Raw genomic sequence first — 11,525 nt, 5'->3', positions numbered from 1 at the left:
TATTTTGCCACATAATTTAATATAAACATAGTAATAATGGCTAAAATTTATTGTCACTCTCTGTCAGGCACTGCCCCGAACATTTTTCACGTATTATCTTTACTACAATAACTCTAAGAGGTGTTATCCTCTTTTTACATCTTAGATAACTGAAGCACAAAGAGGTTAAAAGTAACTTGCCCAAGTTCACACAGCTGCTGTATTTGTTGCTGCTGAAATTAGGAGCTGAAATTTGAATCCAGCCAGCTTACTCTCTTAACTGTTAGACTTTGCAACCCCTCAAAAGTGAACTATGAATCCCAAATTTATGTTTTTAAATACAACATTATGGATATAATTGTGTAGTGGTAGCCAATGATAAGATAAAAATATAAAAGAAGCATTTCCGGGTGCCTGGGTGGCTCAGTCGGTTAAGCATCTGACTCTTGATTTCGGCTCAGGTCATGATCTCAGGGTTGTGAGATCAAGCCCGGTGTCAAGCTCTATGCTGGGCATGGAGCCTGCTTAAGATTCTCTCTCACTCTCCCTCTGCCCCTCCCCCCCAATTAAAAGAAAGAAAAGAAACATTTCTATTCACATAGGAGGTATAAACTGTCCTAAACTAAATAGAACATCTTCTGCTAGTAATTAATCCAAAATAGATTGATGAGCTCCAAACTGTTAGGAGCAGTTCACTTAACTCTCTTGGTGTAGAGTGTGGCTTTTGCTCAAAGGATACTGTATTTATTAGTTATGAAGAGTTCTAGAAAAGCCTCACAAAGAACAAAAAATTTGCTTCTAAGTTTTATAAGTATAGAGTGTGCCAGATGTTGTTTATCTTTGGTATTTTTGTTTTAAGGAAATATAGGCTGCCTCTTGGTGTACGGACTTAGATGGTAATGAATGCTTTTCCCTCTTTTTTATTGTATAAAATTTTTCCACATGCTATTTCTAAAGATGCTTTATTAGCTTTGCAGCCTCCTAGAATATAAAATTTAAAGATGCCCAGCCCTAATTTAAAAAATGAATTTAATTCTTTCTTAAACAACTGTGTGTCTTATTGTGTCCTATAATTTATGACCCAGGAAAATGGATGCTTGTTTAATTCTCATATTTACAGTTTGCAAAACAGTATACTTTAATATCAGCCTTCTTAATAGTGAACCCCTCTGAAAAATCCTGAATTTCATCCATTATTTGTGTAAGATTGGAAAGCTGCACTTACCACCTTTTTTTTTTTACAGTAAATAAGATGGACAAGTTTTAAATTTTAAGTTTTACAGATAAGTAAAATTAAAATACCAAGTGAAGCTGATTAGGTATCTGTGAAAATACGCATGTTCTCATTTATGTCAATAAATGATTTATGTCTTAGAAAGAAATATGCTTTCTCTAGTTATTTTTGAAATAATATAAACATCCACAGATAAATCACACAATAATTAGTGCTGAATTTGCAGTTTTAACCACGCATTGTAAACAGTAAATGTTCTTACAGAATACTAGATGACATTGTATATGACAGTAGTGCCTGTATTTAATAGTTTATGTGGTATTTCTCTGACATGATTACAAGCATAATTTTTCATTTAAATTTTTAACCTAGTAAGTTGTAGCACAGCATTAGCTTTCAGTCTGTTTAATATGCTTTTAAACCTAATTCTTCATGTGATGTGGACACTAAATTTGCGTCTCTGTTAAGCAGTTGTATTATTTTTTCTTTTAAGATTTTATTTTATTAGAGAGAGAGCATGAGCAGGGAGGAGAGGCAGAAGCAGAGAAACAGACTTCCTGCTGAGCAGGGAGCCCAATGCAGGACTCAATCCCAGGACCCTGAGATCATGAGCTGAGCCAAAGGCAGCCGCTTAACCAACTGAGCCATCCAGGCGCCCTAAGCAGTTGTATTATTAAAGTGACCTGTTGCACCAAATGCCCTCTGCAAATGAAAGTGAGATATGTGATATAAAGTGCCTGGTATGGAGCCTGGCACATAATGGGTTTTTAAGAAATGTAAATTCCCTTCACACATGCTTATTGGTTTGTTATTTTCTTTCTTGTTTTACTTTGTTTGCCTTCATCTTCCTAAACTTATGCGATATGTATTTCAGAATATATCACTTCATTAGGAGAACTGTTTTGCCCAGGAACCAGTTAGAAAGAATGAAACCCCCATCCCTGTATGCCCTTGCTTATTTCTAAGTACTGGAAAACAAGGCACTAGAAGGAGAAATTCTTTCCTGTTCACTTGAAGTCTGACCTTTTTTAATATAAATGCTGATGAAATATATTGTTTTCCATATGCAGATCCTTTGCAAGCAAAGAAAGTCAGAAAGGTGCCTCCTGGTTTGCCTTCTTCAGTAAGTACCCATTTTTTTGACTTGGTGGTAAACAAACCGATTTCAAGTATTCAGTATTTGCTGGCTGTAAGGATATCTTCAATTGGTGTCAGCAGGCACACTTCACATAGTAACTGTTCACTGTTTAATGGAATCATTGATTGAGATAAATCCACATTTAATGTTACGTTTTCAGATTTCTCTGCAGTAATTTGTAGCTTACTCATATGCTGTTACTCCGTGTCCCTGTCATTTGAATTTCTCTCTTGGGAAGAAGACTAGGCCGGTAGCTGTCAAAGAAGATCTCCTGTACAGGTCTTTTGATGTTTAATTAGTCATTATGTTGCTGAACAGGAGGACAGACAGAGATTAATAGCTGAGAATCTTAGAAATTTACATTTGTAATAATCCCAGTGGAGCTAAAGACATTAAGATTCGGAGGACATGTTCGGCTCAGCTTGCCTCAGTAGGACTGAAGTTATTAATATGCATAAATCACCGAGTCAGATGTTCATTGTGAAGCCCTTGTGGATTTTAAAGCCTTCATTAAGCCTTTCCTAACTTCAGCCTAGCATCAGGAAAGCTTTCAAGCAACTAGTTTGTTGATCCCCCTTTGCTCAAAAAATATATCCTTTGAGAATAAAGAGCTTTCGTGAAGGAGGTTGGAAAGGTTTGGTGAACGATCATTAATGGCTGTGATAATCTAATGCTGGAGGGGTGTTTGTCCTATTAAATATACTTTATTCTTTTAAAGAGTAAAAGTATTTGTAAATGAACCTACATCATAAATCCACCTACATTTTAAAAATCTCTGGTGTGAGCAGGGAAGATTTTTTTTTCTCCTTTCTCTTGGCTTAGAACAAACGGGGAGTGGGGCTTTTGGATTGAGGCCCCATGCCTTGTAGGGTACATCTCTTTGTTGTGTAAATGGATGTTGGGCTTTTATTTGGCAGTACTTAACACATGGGCGCAGGTGCTGCTGGATGAGTCACAGCTCATCGAAGTATATGCTGAATGGAATATCCGGCTTGGCAAGTAGTAATCTAGAAGGAGCAGCATGGGTCTGAGCTTTTTATTTTTTATTAAGGCTGAAGTAGAGATATCATCTTTTTGGTTGTTTGCCTTCCTTCTTTCCTGTGTTCTTCCCCTGCCTTCTCTTTCGTGTGATACATGAAAACTCAAATTTGAAATCCTCTTTGAAACTCAGTTCCAGATGGATCTGAGTTTTATGCAGCCTAGGGCAGCTGTGCTCTGAACCTGCAGCCTACCTGGAAGGTTGGATTGCAGCTGCAGGCATTCTTAAAAGCTTTTGCTTGCATAAGCACTTGGGCCCACTAGAGGCTGAATAGCTGCTTGATAAACAAAATGAACACAATGCCTCAAATCATTATTCCCGAAGACAGGAATTTTTTTTCAACAACAGCTAAAAATAGTTGGGCAATTTACATTTTAACAGTTGTGTGCTGTGCAGGGGTAGGTGGTTCAACAGTATAACAGATGATTTCTGCTAGATTAACAGAAATCATATTTAAAACTGACAGAACTGCTAAACCATGTAACTGTGCAATTTTCTTGTAATTTATTGCCATAATTCTATGAAAGTAATAAAAGTTAAATTGCATATTAATATTTAGCAGAACTACACAGGTGAAAAAAAATATCAGATTTGTAAGTGAAAAATTCATCCTGTTTCTCTTAGCCTGACATTGATTTTAAGAAACAACCTATTTTCAGTGTTTCGTAGTTTTTTCATGTTTAAAACAAAAGGGCAAAATAGAAGAGCCTGGAAAGAGTATACACACAAGAGGTAACCATTATTCCCTCCAGTATTCCCTAATCATAACAGCATTCACTACTTGGAGGTAGTTCTCTCTGCTGTCTCATGTGTCAGGACAAGCCACAGGGAAGGGGAAGGCACTGAATTCTGAACTTGGATTTCTTTGAGAACCATTAGGAAATTTCATAAGCCAAGCCTACTTATATACTGTGTTACTAACTACCTTACTCAGGATTTATTAGGTATTTGTACAGAACAGAATAGAATTCAGTGTTTTCAATTCTATATTTAACATCCACATCAAACATACACTGTTTAGAAACCATGCTGAAAATAGTATTTAGACATATTGAATGTTATTAAGGATATATAAAGAATAAATGCATTTTAATTAATTGAAAGTGTATTTTAGATTAAATGCTATGTTGAAATCTCAGGTTTTTTAAAGAGAATTTTTTAAAAACTTTAAAAATGATACTTTGATAAATATTACCAAAATAATAAGCTTCTGAGAATACTTATGGTTACAGTATTTACCTTTTCAGTATCTAAAGCAAATGGGAATTTAAAGTTACAGTTTTCTATTGAAATGCTTTTACTGAAATATATGCAATGTATATACCTTTAACAATATGAATTGTAAAAAGGTATAAAAATGAAAATGGACTGTGTATATTTTATTTCATGACCATTTGAATATCATACTTCCCAAATGAAACTAGAAACTTGGCAGTAACCTCTCAGATTTCAGTTTGCTGCTTATCCAAAATATCTTTAATCATCTATAAAATACATGTTACCTTTACTAAAGAAACAGTAGAAGACCTAGGTTAATACTGTACTACTCATACTGCTACAGAAAACAGTAGGCAGGGTTACTTAACATGTAAAACACTGATAATCTACTTAATTGACCACAGAGCATTGGTTAGAGGCCTTTTCTTTTTGTAAGTCATGATATATATAACTTTAGGTATCATAATCACAGACCTCAGCTACTGTATTCCTCTCTGCAGATCAACTGAATGGTAATTCCTATCTGTGGACAAAGGCCCAGTAAGGTTGTGTTGGCATTATTAAAGCAGTATGGTCAGTAAGGTTAAGAGAATGATCTGCTCAAATCTGCTGGCTCAGTTAATGATTAACTGTATGACCCTGGACTTGTCAGTTAGCCCTTAGGAAGTTTGAAGTGAGAAATCTAAATTTCCTTTCAGGCCTAAAAATGCTAAGTACTTACAGTTATAAAACTGATGTGCCCCTCCCCCACCAAAAAAACCCTTGATGTGCCCAATACATAACCAAAAAGCATAGTGAGCCTAGTTTCCTTTCTACTGATAAAAAAAAGTGTCCTTAAGCACATTACGTTTTCCACTGCTTTTCTAGATAGGTTGAAATACTGGACAATGTAGACTGGCAGCAACAACATTAGAAATGATGCTTAGACATTGAAAATTCTACCATATACACACACTATCATTACCTTCAAGGAACTTAAAAACCATCTAGTATGAGAAACAAGCATTCGGTGAATTAATTATATTGCAGTGAGGCAAGTAAGGGTGTATACCAAGCACTCTGGAAACATAGGGTAGGTAGAACTAACCCTACTTTGGGAAGTACTAATGGCCTCAGGAGTTGACATTTGAACTGTGTCCAGAAAGATGAGTAGCAATTCTTCTGTTAGAGAAGAGGGAGGATGAACCAGACAGGTAAAAGGCATAAACGTGAAAAAATAAACATATGCTCAGGACACATCTAGAAGTACAGCATTACTGGATTCTATACCAAATACAACTTTTGTACTTTTCCTATAACAGACTCACTTTCCCACTCAGAGGAGGATTGGGCAACATATAAAATCAGTCCAGATATGAAAAGGTATAAACTGTCACAGCAGTCTACCCTGCATAAAGTCCGAAAGTATCCTGGCGGATAAATAATAGGCGGCATTTGTAATTGTTAAGGTTTATCTGGGAGACTTTCAGAAGGCATGGTACTTTGACTTTGTGAGGTGTTTTCCTCCTTTTTTAAGGTTTCTGAGCTTCCTCTCCCCTTCTCTAACCAGTAACTTTAGTCTTTGTTCTTCTTTGTACATCGTTTGTTTTTCATCTGTATCAGATTTGTACTAAGATACAACGTTTAAGGAAAATTTTTAAGCACTGGATATGGATTGGGGGCAGTTGTGGTTTTTTCCTAGTAACTGAAAAAAAAAAGAAAGAAACATTTGTACTGTGTTTGTTAGCATCCTTTACAGACTCACAGAGGTGTAGGACTTACATGTATGAGGATCTGTATTCACCATTATCTGTATTATGTTAATCTTTAATCTTTTTAACACACCTCTTTAAGATAACTAATACCCTCTTCTTACAAATGAGGAAATTGAGACTCAGATATTAAGTTCACACATACAGCCAAGATTACAACCTAATTTAATAACAAGGACCATTTTCTGTATATTTTGAATGTTAAAGCTTATTACGTATCTTGGTTTACTCATAAAACATCCTGTTTAGTATATTAAATTTAAGCCGTAGTTTATTCTGTCAGTTACGTTTTTGTTGATCAAATTTATTTTTAATTAGCTTTGTTCTTTTAAGAACCTGTCACCATCTGAAAGGATGATGTAGAAAAGCACAGACTTTCCAGTCCAGCAGATAATGGATTTTACCTGATCTCAGCTGCTTTTTATTTTAAAACCTTGGAGAACTTGCTTTTAAGTTTTCTGAACACCAAGGAGAAAATAATGCCCTTCTCAAATGTTAGTGTGCAGGTATCCTGTGCCCAACATGTGCCCAGCATATAACAGACACTTGATAAAGGTTCTTTATTTTTTCTAGTTCCTACCACTGCAGCCCGAAATTTAAAGAACTTCAGCATTTCATTTTTACCAAATGTTGCTAAAAAGCAAGCAAAAGTTTGAAAACATAAGGAGGGATAAATGTTAGACAGAAAAAAAGTTACATTACATTACTTAGACTTGCATATGTAATGTATGTGCTTGGCACATGAGTGGTAAATTGTAGCTGCTCTTGTTGTTTAGAAAGCATTCATTTTCAGAAAAGGAACCTGTAGGAGAGAAAATTCGTTGAATCAGATTCTGCCTAGAATTCATACTACTTATTTTTGCTTTCTCAACTATCAGGAGTGTATGTTCTTTTTCCCCCCCCCCTGTATTTTTTTATCATTGGTTTAACATCTTTATGCCCCTCTGAAGCATTTCTGAGATGGAAAGAAGTTTCTTTGCTTTTTATTCTTTATCTCCTAATTTGTTGTTAGCATTTTCAGACATAGATCCTTTTTTTTTAATATGCTGCAGAATATGCAGAATTCTGAAATAAGAAAGAAGCAAGACACTTTCAAAATTTTTATCACCAGAAAGTAAACACATAGACAAATTCCAGAATGCCTTTTTAGACCCAAATTCTTCCTCAAGTTTTGTTCTTGTTCAGTAGCACTTGAAAACATCTTTTGAACATCAAATTTTAACATCTTGAATGTGGCATGTATTCATTATTCATTTTGAATGTAACTGGCTTATAGTCCCAGACATAGGCGATGACACAATGTTTGTTTCTTAATCAAATGCTAGGCTGTACTTTGTCCTTTGTTTTTGAGTGTGTATATGTTTTCCCCACAAAAGCTATTACAGTTTATCACATAGTTTCTTTGCTCTGTAGTTAAACTCTCAAAGTGTATTTTACCAGCTCAGGCATCAAGAAGAAATTTTTTTTGCTAACTCTTTACCCCTGTAAGGAACTTGGCTTCTGAGGTGAATCAAAGCAGCCTAGAATCCACCTTTTTTTGCTTTGCTGCAGATAGGCAGTTCCATAGCCTTTCGTTTGGTAATTGGCTATAGTTTAGGAAATGATGCCTTATTTCTCCCCAAGTTTTTATGGGATTTTATATTGTTACGAATGACTTTTCAAAAATTAGTGTGAATTTTGACTTGGAAAACTACCATTTAAAAGATTACTGGCAACCTAAGCCAGTAAGAAAAAGGTAAAGGGTTAGAACTATAGAGAGACTGTTATCTCCAGTTTATCCACAAAAATAGCAAGCGGGGCACCTGGGTGGCTCAGTCGTTAAGCATCTGCCTTCGGTTCAGGTCATGATCCCAGGGTCCTGGGATCGAGCCCCGCATTGGGCTCCCTGCTCAGCAGGAAGCCTGCCTCTCCCTCTCCCACTCCCCCGCTTGTGTTCCCTCTCTCACTGTGTCTCTCTCTGTCAAATAAATAAATAAAATCTTTAAAAAAAAAGAAAAAGAAAGAAAATAGCAAGCAAGATGAGCAGCAAGTAGAATACTCTCAAAGGGAGTGGTCTTATGCAAGTCACTCGGAAGCTAACAGTGATTATAGACAATTATCTGAGGCCTCTAAGGCTAGCAAGAATCCTAGTGCTTCTGGAATAAACAGTAGTTACACACAGCACCAGCTTCAGCTGAACTTTATGAGTGTGAACCCTCCATTTCTTGAACATGAGTTGGATTAGGTATGAGCTTCGCTCCTTTGGCAGACAAGCATAGAGGGCACAGAACAACTGTAGGTACTTGAGTTTCTTATTTCTGGCAGTTAAATAAGCTGTCTCTATTTGAAGGCCACTGCGATATAAAATTTCCAAAGTGGCCGATTCTTTCTCTGACTTTATAGGTCAGACTAGCAGAAAAATCTTAGTATATAAAGAGAATGGTTCTATAATCCATTCCAAACTTATATTCAGTTTAGCCATTGAGTGAAAGATTTTCTTCAGACATTAATAAGAAATAGCTTCTGTTTATGCTGACAGTAGCCACTGTTCTGAACAGTGTCAGAATTCTATCAGTGTAGATAATAGGCTTTTAATCCATAGTTCTACGATGTTCATTTTTGTGATGAGCCAGTAATGTCTTTGATCTTGTTTTAAGCCAAAAAGTAGAAGGATAAGTAACCAATGAGTGAGTCCTATGAATCCAGTTGTTTCTACTGATGTGGTTATATAATCACGGCAATATTTATTATTTTCTGACCTCTCTTATTTTTTAAAAAAGAAAGAACATCTGAATTTCAGAGCTGGCTTTTAAGGTTTATTGAACTCTTCAGTTGCTGGTATTTCAGATCTTTAAGACTTCACAAACCAGATGTAGGGTAAGATCCAATGTGTGTTTGTGTGTGTAACTTGTATAGTCTCTAAAGTATATGTGGTAGTTGAATTTTGTGAATGCTTTTAGAGTTTAAGCCCACTCTCAGGGTGTTCAGCATCAATAGAACCATGAAAGGGTTTTTTAAATCTAAATGCAATTGAGGATTATTTTTGCAAGTATAGGAATGAAGGAATAAATTAAGAAATTCCAAGTTTTATCACTGGGGATGTTTAGGGCTCTGGATTTCATTCTAAGTTAGGGAAGGCAGTTACATCCTAAATAATTTGCTGACGTGAAATTTGCCATCTCTGATACTTTACTTTGTTTAACCAGTAGTGATTTTACCTTGAAAAGTCATTTATTGTATTTGTGTAGTACCTAATTTCAAGGACTGTAATGTATGCTATATATTTAAATGCATAGTTAGACTTTTAAGCATTTTAAACACTGTTAGTCCAAAGATAGTTCCTAATTTCTCCACTGTGTTTTATTTATTGAATAGATTTTATTTTTTTAAAGATTTTATTTATTTATTTGACAGAGAGAGACACAGCAAGAAAGGGAACACAAGAAGGGGGGAGTGGGAGAGGGAGAAGCAGGCCTCCCACTGAGCAGGGAGCCCAATGCGGGGCTCGATCCCAGGACCCTGGGATCATGACGTGAGCCAAAAGGCAGATGCTTAATGACTGAGCCACCCAGGTGCCCCTATTGAATAGACTTTAAACAAATTTTGATGTGTTGACCGTTCAAAGTTTTTGTCTTTTATCATCTGTAATTATTTTAAGATTTTATTTATTTGAGGCGGGGGGAGGAGCAGAGGGAAAAGGACAAGCAGACTTTGCGCAGAGCCCGATGCAGGGCTCAATCTGATGACCCTGAGATCATGACCTGAGCCAAAATCAAGAGCTTGATGCTTAACTGACTGAGCCACCCAGATGCACCCATCTGTAATTATTTTAATACATAACTCAACATATCTATAATATGCCAACATTTTATTAGTGTTCAAACGTAATTTGGTTCTAGAAATTATGTTTCTGAAAATTTGCTAGAACCTGCTTACCTTTTTGTTAATAGCCTATATTTCTACTCTACCTCAATGTATTTGACTAGGAGTCAGCAGACTTTTTGTGTAAAAGATTATCTAGAAAATATGTTCGGCTTTGTGGGCCAGATGGTCTCTGTAGCAACTGTTCAACTCTGCTACCAGAGCATGAAAGAAGCCACAGATGATACATAAATGAATGGACATGGCTGTGTTCCAGTAAAACTTTATTTGTAAAATCAAGTTGTGGGCCAGATTTGGCCCACAGCCATAATTTGCCAACCCCTGCATTAGACTTTACACAAGTTATATGCTTAAAGTTGATGCATTCTTATTCCCACAGTGTAGTTCCTGTGAAGAACAGACCCAAAGAGAAACAAAATTAAGTAAAATTAAATACTTTTTAGTCCTATTCCCTGGTTGTTTATGGGCTTTTTAGATTCATTACCTGATGATATTCATTAGTCCCTTTTTCATTTCCTTAGGCTCTGGGCACTGGGCTAGAGTTTATTGTATTGACAGAAACTTCCCAGAACTGTTATTTACGTTACTCTGACTGTGATAGTGGAAAAGCCTCAATGTATAAAGTGGGTGGTACGGTGTCATAATTTTTCTAGATTTAAATGTCACATTAGGTAATAATATGCAGGAGAGTTTATTACATCAAAAGTAAGCATATATATATTAGTAAATGATTATTTAAAACAATTGGGTTTAAAGTATTTAAATAATTTGATTTTGATATAAACAGTCCTACTATAATTTTTTACTTAAACTTAGATATGTGTGTGCCCAATCATCATCTTTTATCCTGGTCCAATTTTCTCATAGAACCCAAAGCTAAAAGGTTGTTCCTAACAGCTTGAGAAGGAATTCCAACCCAAATTGATTATGAAATGGATTCTGTTGAAACATGAACACTCTCAGGGCTCCTGAGTGGCTCAGTCAGTTAAGCGTCTGCCTTGGGCTCAGGTCATGATCTCAGAGTCCTGGGATCGAGCCCCGCATCAGGCTCCTTGCTCAACGGGGAGCCTGCTTCTCCCTCTCCCTCTGCCCGCTGCTCCCCCTGCTTGTGCTGTCAAATAAATAAAATCTTAAAAAAAAGAAAAAGAAAAGAAACATGAACACTCTCTAAACATAAAAGTTTCATATGAAACTTAAGAGAATCTTCCATCCCATGACTAGAAAAATCATTTTTTCAGTGTTAATATTTATAAATTTAAGTGAATATTTATGGCTTATTTAGTTCCCCTTTTAGCTTTATGATGG

At 36.0% G+C, this 11,525-nt stretch overlaps 1 protein-coding gene across 7 annotated transcripts in view; it reads left to right on the top strand.

Moving 5' to 3' along the window:
* TCF12 (transcription factor 12) overlaps positions 1–11,525 on the top strand; it is a 372,696-nt gene that overhangs the window by 290,964 nt on the left and 70,207 nt on the right. For all 7 annotated transcript variants that reach the window (XM_036107006.2, XM_036107008.2, XM_036107003.2 and 4 more), the window contains one exon: positions 2,284–2,336. In XM_036107006.2, the coding sequence (XP_035962899.1) occupies positions 2,284–2,336 (53 nt within the window). The remainder of the gene's footprint in view (positions 1–2,283; positions 2,337–11,525) is intronic.

This window comes from Halichoerus grypus, chromosome 8, assembly GCF_964656455.1.
Source record: "Halichoerus grypus chromosome 8, mHalGry1.hap1.1, whole genome shotgun sequence".
NCBI lineage: Eukaryota > Metazoa > Chordata > Mammalia > Carnivora > Phocidae > Halichoerus > Halichoerus grypus.
This window is presented reverse-complemented; position numbering and strand designations above follow the sequence as displayed.